This window comes from Physeter macrocephalus, chromosome 5, assembly GCF_002837175.3.
Source record: "Physeter macrocephalus isolate SW-GA chromosome 5, ASM283717v5, whole genome shotgun sequence".
NCBI lineage: Eukaryota > Metazoa > Chordata > Mammalia > Artiodactyla > Physeteridae > Physeter > Physeter macrocephalus.
This window is the reverse complement of record NC_041218.1, coordinates 76,321,411-76,344,806: the sequence shown is the minus strand read 5'-3', so window position 1 is coordinate 76,344,806 and position 23,396 is coordinate 76,321,411. Positions and strand designations below refer to the sequence as shown.

The 23,396-nt window shown below is 39.6% G+C and overlaps 1 protein-coding gene across 1 annotated transcript in view; it reads right to left on the bottom strand.

The window, feature by feature from the left end:
- DNAH11 (dynein axonemal heavy chain 11) overlaps nt 1-23,396 on the bottom strand; it is a 326,309-nt gene that overhangs the window by 242,058 nt on the left and 60,855 nt on the right. Inside the window, 11 exon segments of the mRNA XM_055085043.1 lie at nt 915-1,037; nt 1,778-1,900; nt 4,779-4,937; nt 6,453-6,536; nt 7,452-7,610; nt 13,987-14,073; nt 14,196-14,312; nt 18,902-19,124; nt 19,353-19,522; nt 19,606-19,860; nt 20,851-21,183. Of these exon segments, the coding sequence (XP_054941018.1) occupies nt 915-1,037; nt 1,778-1,900; nt 4,779-4,937; nt 6,453-6,536; nt 7,452-7,610; nt 13,987-14,073; nt 14,196-14,312; nt 18,902-19,124; nt 19,353-19,522; nt 19,606-19,860; nt 20,851-21,183 (1,833 nt within the window).

Below are 23,396 nucleotides of genomic sequence, written 5' to 3'. Positions count from 1 at the left end.
CTCCATACTGTTCTCCATAGTGGCTGTATCAATTTACATTATTCCCACCAGCAGTGCAAGAGGGTTCCCTTTTCTCCACACCCTCTCCAGCATTTATTGTTTCTAGAGTTTTTGATGATGGCCAATCTGACCGGTGTGAGATGATATCTCATTGTCGTTTTGATTTGCATTTCTCTAATGATTAATGATGTTGAGCATTCTTTCATGTGTTTGTTGGCGATCTGTATATCTTCTTTGGAGAAATGTCTATTTAGTTCTTCTGCCCATTTTTGGATTGGGTTGTTTGTTTTTTTGTTATTGAGCTGCATGAGTTGCTTATAAATTTTGGATATTAATCCTTTGTCAGTTCTTTGGTTTGCAAATATTTTCTCCCATTCTGAGGGTTGTCTTTTGGTCTTGTTTATGGTATCCTTTGCTGTGCAAAAGCTTTTAAGTTTCATTAGGTCCCATTTGTTTATTTTTGTTTTTATTTCCATTTCTGTAGGAGGTGGGTCAAAAAGGATCTTGCTGTGATTTATGTCAATAGAGTGTTCTGCCTATGTTTTCCTCTAAGAGTTTGATAGTGTCTGGCCTTACATTTAGGTCTTTAACCCATTTTGAGTTTATTCTTGTGTGTGGTAACACCCTTTTCTGATCACCATTTTTTGTTGAATACCAGCCCATCCTTCAAGGTTCAGCACAAGTACCACCACCTTACAAGACCCTTTGGAACCTTGTCTCTGTCTCCCTACTCAAGTGCAAGTTCCTTGAGAACAAGCGTTCATACTTTTTGAGTCCAAATGGTACTATGCCTGGAGCCTGGTACAAGCAGATGCCCAATGAATGAAGAAAGAAATATTGAGTATTGGAACTTGGGAAAAATCTAAAATCGTAATTTAAAATGAAAAAATCTGTAATAAAAATATCCATCTTACTTGGTTGTGCTCTAGAGTTTCAAACAATTGTTCATCAAACTTCAGTAATAGAATGCCTGTCCGAGAGTGAACTTCGTAAGAGAACTCCATGGTTGCCCAGGTCTGGCTGATTTCAGTAACAACCTAGACGTAAACAGTATTTAGTTATGTGCACAAAAGTTTAATTTAGGACCGATACTTAGGCTATCATCTGGAATTTTAAAAATTGTTTTTACAATTAAAAAAAAAAACAACAGAGGGACATCAAATATCACTGGCTTCAATTTTTTTCCTCCAAATAATTCATGGTGATGAGGTTTAGAGAATGAATTCCACCACACAAAAGGAACAAGCGTCACACCAATATCAAATTTTTTTTTTTTTTTTTTTTTTTTTTTTTTACTGGATCTGAGTTTTATATCCTTCACTGAAACACAATGCCAGAGCAGGAAGGGACTTAAAAGGTTACCTTAAATTAAGGTCTGACAGATATTATTTACTTTCTGGGTAGTGCTCTGAGTGCCAGAATGTAAATCCCAGGTCCCTCGTTGAACCTGGGTAAGTTAATTACTTCTCTATACCTCAGTTTCCTCATCTGTACAATAGGGATAATCCTCAGAGGATTAAATGAATTAATATAAAGCACTGAGAGCAGTGCTTGCTACCAAGTAAACGATATATAAATGTTTTCTGCTATAATCGTCATCATCAACTGGGTCAACTCTCTCGTTTTACAAATTTACTGTGGCCTAGAAGGAAGTTGTTTCCTGCCCAGGGAAACATGTCTCCACACAACTATGGCAGGAGGACTTCTCCCTGAGTCTGCTTAGGTGCCAGTGCACAGAATTAGCTCAGGGTAAAAAGAAACAGCCCAAGGACAACACCTTCTCAGTCCCCAGCTCTTTCACCGCTTTGTCCACGATGCTTCGGACATCCTCTTCCATTTGGTGTAACTGCAAGGCTAACAAATCTGCCAAAGTTGTGGCTTCGTTTATAGAAAACTTGACCTGATTAGGAACAAAAAAAAGACAGAATTTATATTCCACATATATTAATGGTTCCTTCTACCTAATGGCCAGAGGAATGAATCATAGCTAAATATACTCAAGTCAGCTGCTGAGTACATTTCGAGTTCTGAAATGTGCAGACAACCAAAGACGTTGCTTTTTTACTCAGTTACTGAGGCATCACCCATCGAAGCGAGGGCTGAGGTTTAGGCCACGTTCATACTACAGTACTTTCTTTTGTTTCATAACCCTCCCTTGTCAGCTCATTTCTTACCTCCTTTGCCCACAAAACCCATTTTTAAAGAGAATCACATTGTTCATTTATTATAATTTGGTTGAAATCCCAGGAATCAGGTAATAGCTCATTTGTCTTCTCTTCCTTAGGTACTCTATTCACTGAACATAATTCCCAGTTGCTTCCGTGCTATAACCTAGTTTCATCATTGACTTAATCTTAGTTCCTTGGCAAAAAATAATTATTCTGACTTATACTGTCATTATTCATATTTACCATGTGAAAAAGTCACTCACGTTTCATCATTTTATTGACTCCCCACTTTCCCCAGCCCCATATTTGTTAAGAAGCTCTCAGCTCTTCCTAAGCGCCCACACTCACCCATGTCCCTCACAAATGAACAGCGGATCCCACCACACAGTTGCAGGGAAGCCATTTCCTTTCCTGCCCCTGCTAAGAATATCCAGTCCCCGCTTCTCGGAAGGTGCAGTCCTCTCTGGCTCTCCTCAATCAGTAACGTTGCTCATCACCATGCACGGCTGTGCACAGGATGACTAAACATCCCTGTTTGCCCAGGACTTGGGGGTTTCCTGGGCTAAAACCTGGGAAGTCCTGAGCAAACCAGATGAGTTGGGTCATCCTATCTCTGCATCCCTTTTGACCTCATTCCAGAGCTGATGGGGGTCAGGTCTGTCTTAGAGAAGGAATGAGCAGGGATGCATAACGAGGCCCCCCTGATTAGCTGCATAGTTTGTGCAGTGAATATGGACCCCCTGCCCAGGTGACAACTAGAGGTTGGATCTAGTCACTGCTCTGATGCCCCAGATCAGCCTGGAGGAAGATGCCTTTTTCTAAATTGCCAGAGAAGTACCTTTTTCTAGCTTGCACAAGGGCATGACACAGGCAAGACACTGTGGTGAGAAGAAAGCTCACTGGGGCAAATGTGAGAAGGGGGCAGGGAGTGGGACACACAGTATACCTTCCATGTTGGGAGACTCAATAAAGATTTTCTGAAAGAATAAATTAATCAACTATAAAGCCTAAATAGGCAATGCCTAAAAGACTCTATGGAAAGTATTATAATAAAAACTTCAGGGACCATTTATTGAGGATTTGCTATGTGCTAGGATCTATATATAATCTCATCTTACCAAGTCTGCAGAGCAGCATTATAGCATTACTTGTATTTCATAGAAGGGGCAACTGAGGTACAGAGAGCAAGTAACTGGCCCAAGATCCAAGAGAAACTAGGTGTTAGAGTTGGACCAATAAAGCTTAGGCCACCCCCACTTCACCAGGCTGCCCCTTTCCTCAGTTTCCCCACCCTGCAAACTTTGTCTTCAAATCATGAGAGCCCTTCTTTACGATGTGTGCCTAGCAGAAAACACGCACATCAGGCTGCATTTTAGGCATTTTAAACTCATGAAGGTCACCTTCCCCGAAAAATAAAGTGTAAGTTTGGTATATTTGCTCCTAAATAGATGTAGAACGGCAAGAAAATATAACCTCAAATGGTACAGACACATGAGAAATAATTCTATATTTTGCAATAAAATAAAAAACCATCTGGGACCTCTCTGGTGGTCCAATGGTTAAGACTTCACCTTCCAATGCAGGGGTGCGGGTTTGATGCCTGGTCGGGGAGCTAAGATCCCACATGCCTTGCAGCCAAAAAATCAAAACATAAAACAGAAGCAATACTGTAACAAATTCAATAAAGACTTGAAAAATGGTCTACATCTAAAAAAAAAATTAGAAAAAAAAACAATCAAAAGACCATCAAAAAAGGATGCCATTATTAAATGAATTGTGTGGGGGGAAAAAAATCACTATTTCTGAATTCTCTCTCCCCCTAAATCCACTTCTAATATTCTCTGATACTCTCCACAAAATATAAGATTCTTTGCAGCCATGTCATGCTCTATAAAATGCCTTCACATTATCTTACTTGATCCTTACAAGATCCCTCTGATTATGAGAGTAGATAGCATCCCTCTCACTTTATTAATAAAAAACTCAAAACAGAATGGTTAAGTGTCTTATTTCAGGTCATATAGGCCAGTAAGAGGTAAAACGTTGGCGGGGGCGGGGGTTATCTTAGTCACTTCTGTCTGCTCTAACAGAACACCATAGACTGGGAGGCTTAAACAACAAACATTTATTTCTCACAGTTCTAGAGGCTGGAAGTCCAAGATCAGGGTGCCAGCCTGGTTGGGTTGTCGGAGAAGGCTCTGTTCTTGGTTAACAGATGTCTGTCTTCTTGTTTTATTTTCATATGGTAGACAGTATAAAGCTCTGGGGTCTTCATCCCCTTACAAGGGCAATGACCCCATACATGAGAATCTACCCTCATGACCAAACTATCTCCCAAAGGTCCCATCTCCAAACACCATCACATTAGGAACTCAGGCTTCAACATATGAATTGGGGGCGTTGGAGGGGGGAACACATTGAGTCCATAGCAGGGGCTAAAACTAGAATATCTGCAGGTCTAGTCCTTGGTCACATCTCAAAGAGCTTGACCTCTTGCATCTGACCAGAAACCTTTTCCCAAATCCCACTTCATCCCAGTTGAATGATGTAAACCAAGGACTAACACTTCAGTCACAAAAATATTCAATTAGCGAGACTCAGGAAACTGACCCCAGTGGCCTTCATCAGCTGGTGGCAATGCCTGTCTCTGAGGGCAGGGCTCTGTAACTCCGCAACGACCCTCAGGGAGGTCATCGTGTCCTTCACTGTGCCTTCCAGGCCTGAGTAAGCGTCCCACACGTGGACTTCCTTATCGAGAGACCAGATTTCCTAAAGAAAAGTGACAAAAAACTAGGTCCCCCAGAATAATAATATGTTTTATCATTTTCCTCCTTTGAAAGAATAAATTTACATTTCCCTGGATAGGAAGAAAGCAAAAACATTTAAGTCCCCAGGTTAAAGACTAAAACTAGAGAAACAGAAAAGGATCCACTCACTCATATATTACGAGTCCACTGTGTACAAGCCACTTGGATACATTGGTTTCTTATTCACAGGCTCTAACTTGAGGTCCCATGAGGAAACCCAAGGGTCATTAAATGTAGAGAATTAATAGAGTTTACAGAACATGTGCAATGAAGGGTGCTTCCTCTAGAAACATAAATAAGCAGGAAACTGAGATTGTTACCTGGATTCCTCACACCTTCCTCGGAAGACCTGGCTTGTTTAAATGGTAGCCCTGAGATGCTGGTTACCTTTGAGTGTTTGTTCCTTGGAACTAAATAGTCATGATTTTAAGACATGTCAAATAGGGCCCTTGACTTGGCTGTCTTCTTGGCTCACGGAACAACATTAACAATTGTGAATGAGAAAACCCCTAATAAAACAACAATCCCAGCACAGCACAAAAGGACAGTGCTACTTCTTAAAAAAAAAAGAAAAAGGCAAAATATCTTCAGCTGAGAGTGGGGGTCAAACTGTCACTCTGAAGTGAGACAGTCCACTGGGCAAGGAGACGGGCGGGGAGTGAGCACAGAAAAGAGGCAGTGACCCCAGGGCATGCAAAAGAATGATGGGCTGTTCTAGCTAGGGTTCTTGGGACCAGGATACAAAGGGCAGAAAAAAATGGGAAGCGTTGGTTGGAGTGGAGCACAGGACCGAGTCGGGGTGAGGATGTTCTGGGGCAAGAAGAAAGCAAAAGGCCCAGCTACTTCTGAACTGCCTTTCATGGCTACACGTTTGGCTTTATCCAAACATGCATTTGGCTTTATCCAAAGAGGCTTTACTCTCTTCAGAGGGCATAGGGCTGTGGGGACTAGCTATCAAAGCACGAAATTCAAAAAAGCTCAGTTCTATTACATTGAGCCCCCTTGCGATGTTGGAGTGGGCAGTAATAAGAACAAAGATCACAGTACTCCATACACATCCACAAGTTACCCCAACTACTTGCCCCAAAGTCCACAACTGAAAGGTACCTTTGAAGATACAGTATGCTTACAGGTGCTAGAGAAAGAATTAGACAGCTTTCGTAAGCCTAACCCCTCAGCCCTGCTCTTCACCTCCCCCGTTCCATTCTAGACAGCCATAGGGAGTGACTGATGATAGCCACTGCTCAACAATTCATTAGCCCTAATATGCTTTTATCCACTCACTCACAGAAAGGTAGGCTTGATTACAAGTGTAACTGGCTGAGAGTGAAAAAAAAAAAAAAATCCTGTCTCAAATCATCCTGTTTGAAGTACATAAGGACATGCGGTCCAGCACAGCAGACACTAGGTTAGGGAAGATGGAAGAAGGTGGTGCTGAGGAAGATAAATCGTCGTCACAGACAGTTATGGAACTTGCCTTGGCAAACCTTCTGAGTTCCACATCCATCTGTTCCACATTAATCTGTCTCCACTGGGTTTTAGTCCAATTATCAATGCTTCTCTGAAAATGCACAAGCAGATAAAAGTGTCAACAACATTTGGTGAAAGCAAGTCTCTGCAGCAAAATATCTAAACTGATGATACACAGCGACTCCGTCATCCAGGGGAAAGTCAATTATTTAAGTATTAACTGCACCTGTCAAAACTTCCCCACCACAAAAACAAAAAACTTGTCAGAACATGTCAAACCTAAGGCTAAAACATTGTGATATGTTAATTTCTAGAAGCAATGACAAATTCCATACACATACCATCATTATCATTTAATCCTGAATACTCTGAATGAATTGATAAATAACGTTACCATTAAATACCATATGTTTAAATTCTACATATAAGATAAGCTTTCATAAGAAAACCTTCATCCGTTATAGACAAAACTCTCATGAGCTTCTTGACCATATTCTATGACTTGTTAATATATTTCTTTACTGGCTTTCAACTAACTTCAAAGAAAATAATGCATAACACATATTACAATACGCCTAGTTCCTAGAACTTATTTTTACACTTAAGTTTGCAACTTAATTAACACAGACAAAGTAACTTTATTTTTAGTTAGGTCTGTTTATATATGCACACATATGGAAGTATAACCATGGGTGTACACATCATTTTGTATGCACAAGTGACCATATGTGTGTGGTACATGTTAATTTTTGTTTATATCCTACATAACTCTCAAGAAGGATTTGAAGCAGTCAACTCTAACACTAAGTTTCATTCAGAACGGCAAACAAAAAGCACTGATAATTCAGAGATATCTGAACTCTAATTCTGGGGAAAAAGTCTAATACCCACATATTTTAAGACATTATAAAACATAAATAGAATGATAGAGACACTAAAAATTGCATACTTATACAAAAGAAATACTAAAAGGAAAAAAGCATGCTTTCAAAAAGCAGTGTCCTACCTTAACATAAATAATGACATCCCAGAGCCCCTTGAGCAATGTTATCTCTCTGCGACACTGCTTCATTTGTTTGTACTCTGGAAGAGCCACTTCAAAAAGATGAGTAGATTCTTGCATCTGTAACATTTCTTCTTCTAATGCCTCAAGCTCTTGATTTGCCTAGGGAGAAAACACATACACACGCACACAAACACACTTAATATCCAACAAACTGCCAGAGAAGAAGAGCCACAGCGTTGTGTAGCTCTGGTTATGACAACATTTACAACTTCGATTTTTAAAAGAAAATAGAAAGAAATCTGAAGTATAATTATTGGTAAAATGGGGGCTTTAGATGAGCAAACTCACAACTACTCAAAAAAGTGAGAGGAGACTATCAGTAAATACAGTAATGTTATCAATACCCTGCCCATACATTATTTCAGCAAAATCTGCTCTGGTATCAAATTGCTATGAATACAAATTTTCCTCTTGATTTTCATCATACAGCTGGGGACGATTTTGCTGGGGAGCAAAAGACAAGGTGCTAGAAACTTCCACTTAAGAATAAATCACTTCTTTAAAAAAAAAGAACTTTCAGATTTAAAAAATACCCTAGAGATTATCAATACACAGAACACAGTACAGTATGAGAAATTTCACCATATGATTATATTTACCAAGGCTCCCTCCCCTAACCATCCCATCGACGTACAACAGTTTATGTTTTACACCAAATAGAAGCTGACTCATCTTTTTCTTTCTTGATAAATCAACTCTTATTTTTAGTTTTTATTAACATAGTAGTGTATTAATATGGTCAGGTGCAAGGAGTACAGAAGAGCTTGCAATGCAGGAAAAGCTGGAAACACAGGCACTCTCTCCAGTTCTTCTGGGGGCGGTTTCTCGAACTCTCAGCTCTGTGCACAAGTTGCTGCTTCTTGATTTATCAAGTTTAGACATTACAAACTTAACTGGCTTTGCAAACAAAGGATTTAACTTTGTTTTTCCACTTTACATTTTCTCCCAACGTCCTCTCAATACCCCAAATTTCTATTACTTTAGTTTTTCTGAGTTTCTTTTTAACTTTAAATACCCACGGTTAATCATTTATCCACTTTCAACTCTCTTAATTTCCTACTATGTAAATTAGGATATTAGCACTCTAACATTCTTTCATGATACAAGTTAAATGTTTCATTTTACATGTTATACTTTTATAAACATTAACTGCAATTCTCTTAGTTTTACTGTTATTAGAAAAATTCCATACACATAAAAGGGTGTGGCTGTGAGCATACATGCTTCTCTTGCAGTTCGATCGCTGGTGCAGGAAGATCCCACATGCCGCAGAGCGACTAAGCCCATGCGCCTCAACTACTGAGCCTGCGCTCTAGAGCCCGAGAGCCACAACTACTGAGCCCACGTGCCTGGAGCCCGTGCTCCACAACAAGAGAAGCCACTGCAATGAGAAGCCAGCGTACAGCAAGGAAGGGTAGCCCCCACTCGCAGCAACTAGAGACAAAGCCTGTGTGCAGCAATGAAGACCCAAAGCAACCAAAAATGAATAAATTTAAAAAAAGAAAAAAAGAAAAAGAATAGCTTATCATTTTTCCTTTCTCATACTGTCCTTTCACAAAAATAAGACATGCTTCATAGAGTAATTTTTGAGTGTTCATTCTTCTTCCGGTCTCTGGAATCATATGAATGAGATCTGTTTCTTGAAAGCTTCTTGGAATTAACCTGTAATGCTATCAGGGCCTGCTGTTCTCTATGTTTTAAATTAATGGTTTATCTTTTTATTTTCCTACTGGTTAATTTTCATAGTTATAGGACTATTCAGCTGTGTTCTTTTTTTCTAAATTAATTTATTTATTTTTGGCTGCATTAGGTCTTCGTTGCTGTGCTCAGGCTTTCTCTAGTTGCAGCGAGCGGGGGCTACTTTTCGTTGAGGTACGCAGGCTTCTCATCGTGGTGGCTTCTCTTGCTGTGGAGCACCAGCTCTAGGTGTGCAGGCTCAGTAGCTGAGTCTTGCGGGCTCTAGAGCGCAGGCTCCGTACTTGTGGCGCACAGGGTTAGTCGCTCCGTGGCATGTGAGATCTTCCCGGACCAGGGCTCGAACCCGTGTCCCCTGCATTGGCAGGCGGATTCTTAACCACTGCGCCACGAGGGAAGTCCCTGTGTTACTTCTTGAAATAGTTTTGGTGAATTATATTTTTCCAGAAATATATCCATTTTGCTTAAATTTTAAATTTCTTATTGATTGTATTCTATGATATTTTGAATTTCTGCTCTTTCTGTACTATCATTCCCTATTTATTCCTAAGATTGTTGATTTTCCAATGGAGATTTATCAGTATAACTAGTCTTTTCTAATTATATTGAGAATCAAATTTGGCTTTGTCCTCTCTTTTCTTGAAATATACACACTGGAACTTATTTCAGGGATGATTTGTTGGTGGTTAATACACTATTTTTGTTTATCTGAAATATACTCTTGTTATTGAAATATAATTTTACACAGGAGAATTGGGAAAAAATCATCCACTACCTTTTGGCTTCCATTGTTGCTGATGACAAATATGCTCTTAGCCCAGTCATCATTTCTAACAGGTAATGTCTTTTCTATCTGGTTGCTTTAAAGGTCTTCTCTTTGCCTTTGGTATTCTGTAGTTCATTGTGATGTGTCTAGATGTTGACTTTGTATTTATCCTGGTTGGCGGTCAGTGAATTTCCTCAATCTATTGATTCATGCTTTGACCAGTTCTAGAAAAATCTCAGCTACTACATCTCTATTGCTTGTCTAATATTCTGTGTATTCTCTCTTCCAGGAAGTCTGAGTAAAAGAGTTAGACATCATTCGAACTTCTTACTCGGTGTCTCTTAATCTCTTGTATTTTGCATCTCCTTTCACCTACGTGCTGCCTTCTCAGTGAGTTCTTCCAATGTCATTTGCATTTCACTAATCCTCTTTTCAATTAGTTCTTTAACTCCTGCTGAGTTGTATCTTTTATTTTTCATTTCCATAAGCTTCTGGCCCTTTTTCAAACTCAGATGATCATTTTTGATAGCCTCAAAACTGAGAACTTGCTCATTTTTTTCAATGTTATCTTTTATTTCCTGAATACATGTCTTCTTCTTCTTTTTTGTTTTTGGCTGTGCCACATGCAGGATCTTAGTTCCCTGACCAGGGTTTGAACCCATGCCCTGTGCAGTGGAAGCACAGTGTCCTAACCACTGGACCACCAGGGAAGTCCCAATAAATGTCTTCTAATATCTGACATTTCATATGGCTCTGTATCTGTGGTTTGCTCTTTCTGTTGGCCCTTATGCATGATGGTGTGTTTGTTTTATTGTAAACTCAAATTTAACTGAATTTAATCTGTTGGACCCTTGAGGAGATTAGAATAAGAGCACCTTATTCTCTTCTACCCAGAGAAGATTTGGATTTGCTTCTACTAGGTGCTAAGAAGAGCTACTTGTAACCATATCAGTTTCCTGGCCTGGAAATTCCTTAACCATAGGGATAGTATAAAATTACACCATAACTCTTGGGAGAACAGACCTATGTTTACCAATTCCCAGAGGATCCTTCTCTATTTTTTTTGCCCTATTCAGAGCAAGGTCTGATGGGTCATCTCATAGGCTCCCTGTGCAGGCTGCAGATTTTTCCCAGCCCACCCATTCCCTAAGGGTGTAACCTCTTAAAAGCATCTCCTAGTTTGCCCTGAAAGGGTTAATCACAAAGTTCTAGAGTTCTGGTACTTTGATATGCCCCTACAGCAGCACAGGATTTTATGTTTCCCGCTGCTTTCCATCCTGGTTTCAGCTACTCTATTTCCCTGCCTCTTGCTTTCTTGGGAGATCAGCAATAGATTTAAAGTTACATATTTGTGAACATGTTTCAGCATCTGTTTTACAAGATGATTTTCAAAATGTCTAGTCAACCATACTCCCCAGAGCCAACAGCCCTTTTATTTATTTTTAATTATTTTTCCTATTAGTTAAACTAATTCAATTATTCCTAGAAATATAGATCCAGTTATTTAAATTCAACTGTTCACTGTATCTTTGGCTATGAAGAAACAATAGCACATAATATAAATTTACCAAGGTATCAGTTATAAAAGGAGAGATTTACTATACCACTCCCCTGTTCCTGGAGGGTCAATGGTTTCCATCTTTTGGAGTGAGGTGCCTTGAGTACTGGGACCTAGCAGCCCAGAACAAACATATACATGACTTTGGTTGAATCTAGTTAGATAAACACTAGATATGCTTGCTGAACAAACACACAAGAAAATGACTTCAAGATAAAGGTAACCGAGTCCTACTATATTCAAAACATCCTCAACACATTTTGTAAGTATGATAAATATCTGCCTTTTAAATATGTAACTATATGGTGTTACAGTATAGCATGCAAATGGTAGGAGTCAATAAATGATAACTGCAGTAAATGTTTACACACAGCACATTGGTTAGTCAAGTAAAAATGTCTCCATATCCACAATCTGTTCAGACCACCTGCAGTTTAGATATAATCTTTTTTAAAAAACCAACTCTATTCGCATACTCTAACCAACTCCCCTTTCAGTGAATATATTAACCACTTTTCTTTAGCCAAGTGAAAGAGAAGACCTCATGCTATTGAATGGTGTTTTCTGAATGGCTGAAAGCAGTTAAAACTAAATTCAATCCAAAATTTGGAAAGAGAAGTAAAAACTGTCAGTTCCAAGTTTTACAGCAATCTGAGGAGGAAAGGCTACCTCCAGCATGAAGTCAAATCAGGATGGCAGCCTAGATGAACTCAGAAAAATTCCCAGCCCCCAGTGCAAACTTCAAAGTCACTTTCTCATTTTGTCTGCTAGGTTAAGAATTCTTAGAGAAACAAAGATATTATTTTTCTAATAAAAGTTTAAAACATTTTTTCAATCCTCATGAATTATTCACCATTTTTGGATTATTTGCCTACTATAGTCATTCTTATAGTCAATTATAATAAAGTAGTTCATTATAACCTAGGATTAAATGACTCAATAATATTTGTATCCAGAATTAAGAATAAGTTATGGGCATTCATTTGAAACTCCCTGAAACACTAGCCACCTCCAGAAAACCATATAACACATACTTGGGGAGTGGGCATGGGGGCAGATACAATGTGTAGTCGGGGGTCGGGGAGAGGACACAGAATCAGGCCTAAGGAGAAAGTATAGGATGAGGCAGTAAACATAAATCAGAGAAAAAAAAGAAAAAGTTACGGGCTTTCCTTACTATAATTAAAAGTTACTAACAAAGTATCACATGGGAAATAGTATAATGGTTAATATTCCTCATTAAAAAAAAAAGTAGACAGCTAGAATTTTAATACTGATTCTGTCACTATTAACTCCAACAAGTTACTCAATTACACATGATTGTTTCTTTATCTAAAAAAAGGCGAAGAGAAGCTGTATAAGAGAGATATTGCAAGAACAGAAATAATGTAAATAATATGTTTAATAAAGTTCTTGACGTATAAAGTGTTTATATGTCAAGAGAAAAACAAATATCGTATATCAACACATATATGTGGAATCTAGAAAAATGGTACAGATGAACCTATTTGTAGGGTAGGAATAGAGACGTAGATGTAGAGAACGGACATGTGGACACGGCGGGGAAGGGGTGGGATGAATTGGGAGATTAGGTTTGACATAAATACACTACCATGTGTAAACTAGATAGCGAATGGGAACCTGCTGTACAGCACACAGAGTGTGCTCTGTGATGACCTAGATCGGTGGGACAGTGGGGGAGAAAAAGGCGAAGAGAAGCTGTATAAGAGAGATATTGCAAGAACAGAAATAATGTAAATAATATGTTTAATAAAGTTCTTGACGTATAAAGTGTTTATATGTCAAGAGAAAAACAAATATCATATATCAACACATATATGTGGAATCTAGAAAAATGGTACAGATGAACCTATTTGTAGGGTAGGAATAGAGACGTAGATGTAGAGAACGGACATGTGGACACGGCGGGGAAGGGGTGGGATGAATTGGGAGATTAGGTTTGACATAAATACACTACCATGTGTAAACTAGATAGCGAATGGGAACCTGCTGTACAGCACACAGAGTGTGCTCTGTGATGACCTAGATCGGTGGGACAGTGGGGGAGAGTGGGAGGGAGGTCCAAGAGGGAGGGGATATATGTTATACATATAGCTGATTCATTTCATTGTTCAGCAGAAACTAACACAACACTGTAAACCAATTTTACTCCAATTATAAAAAAAAATAAAATAAAGAATAATAGTATTTGTTAGTTTCACTAGTATGAGTACTTTGATGATGACATGATTTAAATTACAATATAATTTCTGGAGAGACATGATTTAAATCACAATATATTTTATTTGGGGGAAATTGTAACTGGGTTTTAAATAGTTAATTCTCAACCCATAACTAATTGCAAAACTAAGGCAAAATATAGCAGTATCTCAGTGTCCAAATTTATTTTTTGAAATAGCTATTATAACACACAAGATAATTGAGATCAGCATTACCTTATCAAGTATGCTATATGGATTTTCTGCATTAAAACGAAGAGGAGCATAGAGTCTGAATCGCTCTCTGAACTCTGCCTGCTTCTCCTGATCAAGGAAGAAAAAAAACTGAAAGCGAATCTCAAATAGCTTCAATTAGCCTTATAAAACCTTTCTTTAAAAAAACACACAAAAAAACAGAAAACCACAAAGCTTGTTAGCTAGCTTACATCAAACAAAATACATTTTTTCCTCATAAGAGTGACTTCTGCATTTTGGAGAGGTGAGACTTCATGTCTGACAGTTGCTGCAATCTTTTTGGTAGTTTTCCATCTTTCAGGTAATTCCTACAAAAACAAAGGTGCAAATGGGAAGTTACTTCAATACCTAAAACAAATCTACTCCACAGGATTAAATTTTTCTAATCTCTTTCCACTAACTCATGACATCCTTTCATTCTCATCTAAGAGAAAGTTTATTCCCCAAAAGATTAAAGGGACTAAAAGGCCTAGAGCCAGGCTGACCCCCACTGGCACCTTTGGAGTCACATCTTCCAAGCGTAAACCAGAGCTGTCATCTGGTATAAGATTTACCTCAGCATAAATGAAAACCTTTTCAAAATAAACAGAAATTTCCAAATTGTTTTACTATTGAGGGAATAACATTAAAGTGCTCTGAAAATGACTTTGCTGATCTAACAACTAGAAGTGGAGCCATGTCTAGCAATTTAGCAAGCGAAAAAAGACGCTCTGAATCTGGTGGGCAGAGATGAAAATGTGAACCAGTCTTATCCTTCGTCTTCCTCTGGCTCCCAAAGCTGTGTTTTTACTTGGTCTGGACGGAGAGTTTGAACATTCGGGTTAATTTTAAATGACTAGGATTTTTGAAGTAAGATGAGGCAAAGGGAAGGGAAGGTTAATTCCTACTTGATGGAGGACAAAAGCAGCCACGAATTGTTCAGGTAGCAACTCAACTCTGCCGTCCCTGACTACGACGCAACTAGGACAACAGCAACTTCCTTTCTTTGAAGAGCCCTTGTGCTTAATTGCTGTTGAAAAGCATTCCTTGTGTCCAGACTAAGAAAGCATTGTTTCTCTGTGTCATCTCCCAGGACACTGAAATTGTTTTGTCGCACAAAAACCACCCATGGTGATGGGACTCTACTTGTGTCGCTGAAGCCCAGAAATCGGTTCTAAAGACTATTTTGTAACCCTGATAAATATCTGATGAATGATTTGGTAACTGCCTATTATGAAGAGTGCACTGTGCTAAGTATAAATCGTATCTGAGCGGTGGAGGAGGGCTACAAAGATAAAACACATTCTTGAGGTTTAAACTGTTGTATCATCTGTCAGAGTGAATGAGAGGCACACAAAATAACTATTCTACATGACAGAAAGTGTTAACTTCGATCAGGAGGTCTATTTGTTAGGGAATTAAAATGCTTGGGAGGCAACATGGTGCCACGACGGCAATACCCGACCAGGCCAGGAACTAAAAGACTTGAGCTCTAAAGCTCCTTGTTTTTCATCTTGCTCTTCCATCCTTCTACTCATCAAAACTCTGCATCCTCATCTGTCCAGAGTGTCACTTTGCATTTCCAATTGACCCCGTGGAACCTAAACGTCACAGGGAGTCCCTTCGGGGCCATGAGAGAGAAGACGTGAAGAAGACATGAACTCACATCAGTGGGTTCAGGCTCCTTAACCTTAACCTTCTTCAATGACACTAGACCTGCTGTTAACTGCTTTATATTTGGGGATTCCAAAGAAGCTTCCACTGGATAAAAATAAACTTTCATTGAAAACCAAAAGATCAGATGACCTCCAAAGTTGAACTGATACTGATCCACTCAAGGAACTAACACTGCATCAGAGGTGCAAAACAATGACTGGATTTCCACAGGCAGAGATGAGGGTGAGACCCCTCAACATCCCATGAGGTAAGATTTCCAATGCAGGATGGGGTGAGAGTGTGAGCTCTACAGAAACTGGACAGGATTCTGAGGCTAGAGGCAGTCAATGAAGGTTTCATAACAGGGAAGGGACTTGATAAAATCTATAGATGAGAAGTGTAATCTAGCTTCAGAGCACACTATGATAGGGTGTGAGGACACAGGCATGCCTAGGGGCTTTTTTTAGCATCAAACCAAGCACAGGCAAGTTTTGGGAAATGTTATGACTGCTAATGATTATGAAGGAGAAACAGCAACTCTCACAAATTGCTTAAATTAAAACAAAATTGGGACATTGTTATCCTCCACGAGCAACCTGAACTGCCTGTAAATCTTATTTTTCCTCCTGACCAGCTTGAATTACCGACATCGAGACACACACAGAGCTAAGAGTGTGGCTCACTTCTGAAATATTGAAAAGCCTAATATTTTCAATACTGCAAAAATCTTAGTGAGCCAAACTTTTATCCTTATAGAAAAAAGGCAGAATAGCACATTTGCTTTTATTCATCTTGGAAACATAAAAAGTCCATTAGAAAGCATATAAACTAAGAAACACATAAAAGATTTTTAAATCTTCCACCTGACCACAGCACTGAAACTGAAAACATACACCTCCATTTTCATAAACAACTAAGACAACAGTCAGAACTAAGTGACCTGTTCAAACATGTCTGCATTGTTACTTACACTCTCCTAATTAGCTTACTGTTGAACAATGTATATAAGGTGTCGTATGTATCAGGAAAATTTGTTAAAGACCTAAAAATGGACAACAGAAATGACTGGAATCTAGCTTTAGTGAAGTGTGAGCCAAACTTTTATAATACAAATTCTGGAGGCCATGGCCAAAATCCCCCATCAATTACTTGTGTTATGACTGGTTTCTCTATAGGACATAAAATTTTAAGGTTCAAGGTCTGACTCAAAGAATATCTCAATCTTCCTAAAAACAGACATTTATAGTGTGTCCTACTGTTAACTATTTCACCTCTCACTCTTGTTCTGTATCTACCTATCCACATCATCTCTCACTCCATGTCTAACTGGATTTTCAGTTCTAAAGACCGTTTTATACTTAAACAGAATCCAATAATTCAAATATATTAATTCTTTGTAGTCAAGAGAGCACCTAGAAATACACTGTTGCACTTCATCCTCACAAAACAAAATGAGGAATATAAAATGGAGCAGCTGCTGTGAAAAACATTTTGGTGGTTCCTCAAAAAGTTAAACCTGGAATTACCATATGACCCAGCAATTCCACTCCTAGGTGTTTTCCAAAAAGATCTGAGAACAGGTACTCAAACAAATACTTGTGCACCGATGTCCACAGCAGCATTATTCACAGTAGCCAGAAGATGAAAAGGGCCCCAATATTCCTCAATGGGTGAAAGGCTAAACAAACTGTATATGTGTGTATGTGTGTATATAAACACATACGTACGTACACACACACACACACACACACACACACACACACACACAATGGGACATTATTCAGCCATAAAAAGGAATGAAGTAGCGATATATGCTACAACATTCATGAACCTCAAAATCGTCAAGCCAGGTGAGAGAAGCCAGATACAAAAGGTCACATATTGTATAATTCCACTTATATGAAGTATCTACAGTAAGTAAACCTGTAAAGACAGGAAATGATCAGCAGTAGCCCCAGACTGGTGGCAGGTAGTAGGGGAGGAGTGGGGAATGACAACTAATGGGTATGAAGTTCCTTTGGGGGTGAGGAAAATGTTCTGAAACTAGAGAGACACGGTGATCACACATCCTCCAGAATGTACTAAATGCCACACACTTTAAAATGGTTACTTTTACGTTATGTGAACTGTGAATTTCACCTCAATTTTTTTTTTTTTTTTGGCGGTACGCGGGCCTCTCGCTGTTGTGGCCTCTCCCGTTGTGGAGCACAGGCTCCGGACGGGCAGGCTCAGCGGCCATGACTCACGGGCCCAGCCGCTCCGCGGCATGTGGGATCTTCCCGGACCGGGGCACGAACCCGTGTCCCCTGCATCGGCAGGCGGACGCTCAACCACTGCGCCACCAGGGAAGCCCTCACCTCAATTTTTTTTAAAAAATGGGGAACTGGAGACAGTACAGACAAATTTAAAAAGTGAGGGATCTTGAGGGATATTTTTCCAAAGAGGAAGCATGCTCTGAGGCAAGCAGATGAGACAGACTAGCAGAAAACAAATCTAAGTTTGAGTTCCATGCTCTAATCACTAAACTAGATAGAATTCAATAAAAGCTCTTTAGTTAATGTGTCCACCAATCACATTGCAAGGTTAAACCTAAGCTCACCCTGGAAACTGATGGATGACATAAACATATAAACTATCTATAGAACCTCAATATGGGCATGGGAATAGAGCCTCAATTGTGAGATTTTTATTCGTGATTTCAGTTATAACTACAAAGATTTTGTACATCGTTTGGCACACAGCAGCCACCAAGTCATTCCAGAACACGGAAAGAGGAGGATGACACAGAAATCCTGTTTAGGAAAGTGATTTCTCCAGCCAAATTGGGCCTTACTTATTCTTTCTTAACATGTCCATGATATGTTTCCAAAGACTAGGACACTTCTCAACTGACAGGAATTTAAATGAAAGAGAGCTGGAATTTATTTCACATGTGAGAGTGTTGATATAAATGGAACCCAAAAAAGAAACTTAGAGGCTCTCTATTACCTGAATACCTTCTAACACGAAGGCAGTAGAGTACAGCCAGGCAGAGCAAGGATGTGGGCATGAAACACCCCTAGATTCATGTGGGCTGGCTTTACTACTTGTGTGACCTTGAGGAAATTACTAAGTCCCTTTAGGCTTCAGATTCCTAAGCTGTAAAATGAAAACATTAATATCTACAGTATAGGGTGTTATGAGGGTGTCATAAGAGAGTGCCTGTGAAGAACAGGAGATGCTCAGTTTATGGTAATCATGGTTATTTTAGCACCTCACTGACCTCTAGCTGAGCATAGACCTGCTCAGGCATCTTCTGGCCATACGTTTCCAAGAGTGTGATGGTTTCTTTTAGTGGTTCAAAGAGTTCATCAGTAGCTCTCTGTCGGCTTCTTACAGCCAGAAGATGCCCCATAATGTCAACTAAACCATCGTGATCGCCTTCACTTAATTCTCTCTGAAGTCCAGCATCTGTCTCCTTTATAAATTCTTGTAGCTCATTCAGACTATAAAGGCATGTATACACACACACAAACACAAATTAAGCTCATTAAAACATTCAGAAGTGTGACTTCTGACTGAATCTAATTTTCACTATTTACCTAATTAAACATTACTTGCTATCTCTCTTAGAGAACTGGCAGTTTTAATGCTCTTAAAATTAATATCTCAATTTTAAGAAGCAGTCAGGCGTTAAAAGTTATAATTCCAAATACCAAAGCACCAAAGACTACCTGTCAATGACAAATCTCAAAAGATGCTCCTGAAACATCCAGCTCCATTTCCTGATAAGGTTTAGCAAGCTCACTTTGAAAGGCTTCATGTCCACCTTGAACCAACCATCAAACACTCTGAAGTCATCAAACTTGCTCATCTGAACATACAAAGCCTCATAAATGTCAATCTATAATTAGAAAAAAAAATAGTCACTGTACAACAACTCAATCAAAAGCTAGTAACTACATAAATGCAGAGGGTTTGCCTTGCCTGTTCTCTGAATTGCTCGAGTGTTGGTGGTTGTCCGGGAATGTCTTCATTTGTGTGAGGCCCTGTCTCCTCAGATGACACAGTATGGCCATACAGGAGGAAGTGCTTCATAAACTCGGTCCGGTCATCCACCCAGAGGTAAGCGTATGCATCCAGGGTGTTTCTGAAGTCCAAAACTTCGTTGATGACGTCTGCCACTCTCTTCATGATCTCCTGCCTGACCTCCACCAGGCCCAGCATGTTGTCCATATCACTCTAAATGAGGCGAGAACCAAGCATTTATCAAAGCCAACCCTGCTCTATCAATTATGTGCAACCTAACATTATCCAAGGCCATTATTCAAAAGAATAGTTGGTAAAATAAAAAACTGTGTTGCTTTTCCCAACTTCTCCTTTCCTTGTGCTCCCCATTACCCCAATTTATTTTTTATTTTTTATTTTTTTTTGTGGTATGCGGGCCTCCCTCTGCTGTGGCCTCTCCCGTTGCGGAGCATAGGCTCCGGACGCGCAGGCCCAGCGGCCATGGCTTCACGGGCCCAGCCGCTCCGCGGCACGTGGGATCCTCCCAGGCCGGGGCGCGAACCCGGTTCCCCTGCATCGGCAGGCGGACGCACAACCTACCCCAATTTATTTTGAATCATTAATATAAAAGCTAATTTTATACTTAATCATAATTGTAATTAACATATATGTATATGGATGGGTGTTCAGCATTCAAATGACTAGGTAGTTGAGTAAGCACATTTTTTTTGAATCCTGGAAAGTTGCAACCCTCTATATCCTTCTTTGCCTTTTCATCAGAAATATTGCTTCTTAATATCTTCCCTTTTGCATTTATATATCTAGGAATGAGGCATTTTCTTTCATGCGGCTTTATCCTGTTTTAAAGAGCTGTTCTAAAATTCCTGATTTTCCTGGCTGCCTCAGGATCCACTCATACCATCTTGCTTTTAGGTTAAATACAAACAAAATTAATCATACTTGATGTAAATACAGCAAAAAACAGTGGACATTAGAATGGAGAACATTAGAACTCAAAATCGAAGTATATTCAGATTAAAAGCTTTGGAATTAGCTTGGCATTTATTTGTAACTCTAAAGAGATGTGTGAAATTGGTTAATATATATGTAAATATATTGAATTTTTTTAGAGTAATGTTTCCTTTTCAGTGCTGAGTTCTTTGTATTCTGTTCTCTGCATTCAGTATTCAGTGATACTACAAAGAACATTTACAAAGAACATACCTGGTAATTTGCTATTTCCAGATGTGCTGCTACTCGCTTCATCTGGGCAGACATTCTGAAACTACTGCACAGCATTTCTTCCACCAGATCATAGAAGCCATCCCCAGCCTCTCTTTCTAAAGAAGGTTTAAACAGAATCTCCGGGGGGATTAAGATCATCTGTGCTTGAAAAAATGGTGCAGATTTCAGTTGTTTCTCTGTGTTCATCAGGAAGAAGTCTAAGTCATGCATTATCGCTTGAAAAAAGCCTTCCACCATGATGTCATCAATGAATTCTACATAAATCTTCCAGGCATCCAGAGAAGGAGTGGCTCTGAACAGCTTCCTATTTTCCTACAAACAGACAAGTATTAATAGATCAGTATAGACAACAGTGAGTATAAAAACAAAAGCTGTCCATTTAAATGGCTTGTTAAAGGGGATACATTTGGGGGCACAACATAAAAACATTCAAATGCTTGGTTGCAGAATCTTAAGCTAGACGGCAATGATCTAAGCAGGATTTTGTAAATTTAGTTCATTTATAAGATACATTCAAAAGTCATTCTTTAAAGGAGAAATCATTAAGAAGATTGCTATCTTCAAATATTATGCACACAAGGAATACACTAGTTCCCAATGCATCCTAGATGTATGAGGCCTGGGCTCTGTTTCTGGCCCTGACTCTCTGTGGCCTTGGACCTTGCCTTCCCTGGCCTCACCTGTAAATGAGGTTTCCCAAAGTGGTCCTCCCGAGAACGCTGTTCTGGGATATCTAAAGATCACCAAGTCAGCAAACAGCTATGTGTTTTAGGCCATTCTTGGAGACTCACAGTGTACCTATTATGTTAAAGTCCATTTAACCTGGTTTAACCAACTGTCTCCAAACACAAAGATATTTTGTGCCAACCACCTATGAAGAGCTTGTGGAATAACAGTAACTTGGCTTGGGAAACACTGGCCTGGTGAAGTCCAGGCCCCCTTTGTGCTTCAACAATATGAAAGTCTTTGACCTCAGCATCTCCCTAGCATGTGGGTGAAGTAATGGATGGGCCAGTGAGCATGACAGGGCCAGACATGGACATGGTTAAGGACTGCTAGAGATTGGGCACAGTGTGGCAGGCCTAGGGACAGAGATTTGAAAAGGTCAGGTAAGCAGCAAGGTTGATTCCAGAAGTACCTTCTGAGTGGCAAAGGTTACACAGTCTATACAGGCCAGAGGGCAGATGCCCCAGGCAGAAACTACTATAGCACACAGAAAAGACAACACTAAAATGGGAGCTGATTATAAGGTAGATTATGCTCTCTGCTTTCTGTGATTATTCACTACTGTGGATATATGATCCAGGATTCAAAGGTCTGTGCTACAGGCATGAATCAGAACTACAGAGGTGAGCCTGGATCCTGATAAAGCAGGGCAGAGATGAACAAGTTCTTTGAGGGTTTTTTGTCCTCAAACAAATCTAAGAACTGCTCTTTTCAGGGATGCTATCTTGCCCACCAACCATGTGAAAGCATTCACATCTGTGTAGTGTATGTGACCCACACCCCTGGAGCTGGGCAATACACACCCCAGGCAGCTGTACACAGCAGTCCTGGCTCCGCTGTAGGAGCTAGTTTAGGGGTTGGAAGGGTGAAAAAAATCCTCAAAGACGATCTTGTTCAGGCTCTTCACCTTTAAGGTATAAAACAAAGACCTAAAACACATCCAGCGTCACATTCACAGGAAGTAAGCAGATAAGCTAGAACTAGAAGCCAGTCCTCTTGACTCCCCAGAGTAGGGCTCTTTCCAGCATATCACAGTAATATACCTGTGACTGACTTACTGTTCATACTTTCTCATTCCAAGAGATCCAGCTTATATCACTACAGTGTCACTTTTAAGAAATTGTTGCATGTTCAACAATTTAGGTTAAAGGGAGGAAAAGGAAAAGAAAGGAGAGCTTTGGGTCACTAAACGATTGCTCAGGTCGCTTCCAGACACAATCTTCCATGGTTCTGCCCTTCTCTCTTCATCTGAGACACTGACTGCAGACCATCCACAAGAGATCCTACAGCCACAAAGGATGGAGCATGAAAGGGCAGAACTCACACACCTTCTGCTGTGTTTCTATGTCTTTCCCCTAAACCACATTCCTTGCTGGAAGTCTGAGAACCAAGCTCAATTTCATGTGCTGATAAGAGGGGGAAAAGTCACTTAAAAGATAACTTACAGAAACAAATAATCATTTCATCTCTATTTTGAAGTTGAGTTCCCTCAAGTTGGAAGCACTCCACAGGTCTAAGTGACTTCCAAGCTTCTTAGTTTTTGATTTAAGGGAAAAAGAGTCCATTTACTAGTAGAAAAATTCCAACTTTAATGGAGAGATATACCATGTTCTTGGATTGGAAGAATCAACATTGTGAAAATGACTCTACTACCCAAAGCAATCTACAGATTCAATGCAATCCCTATCAAAATACCACTGGCATTTTTCACAGAACTAGAACAAAAAATTTCACAATTTGTATGGCAACACAAAAGACCCCGAATAGCCAAAGCAATCTTGAGAAAGAAAAACGGAGCT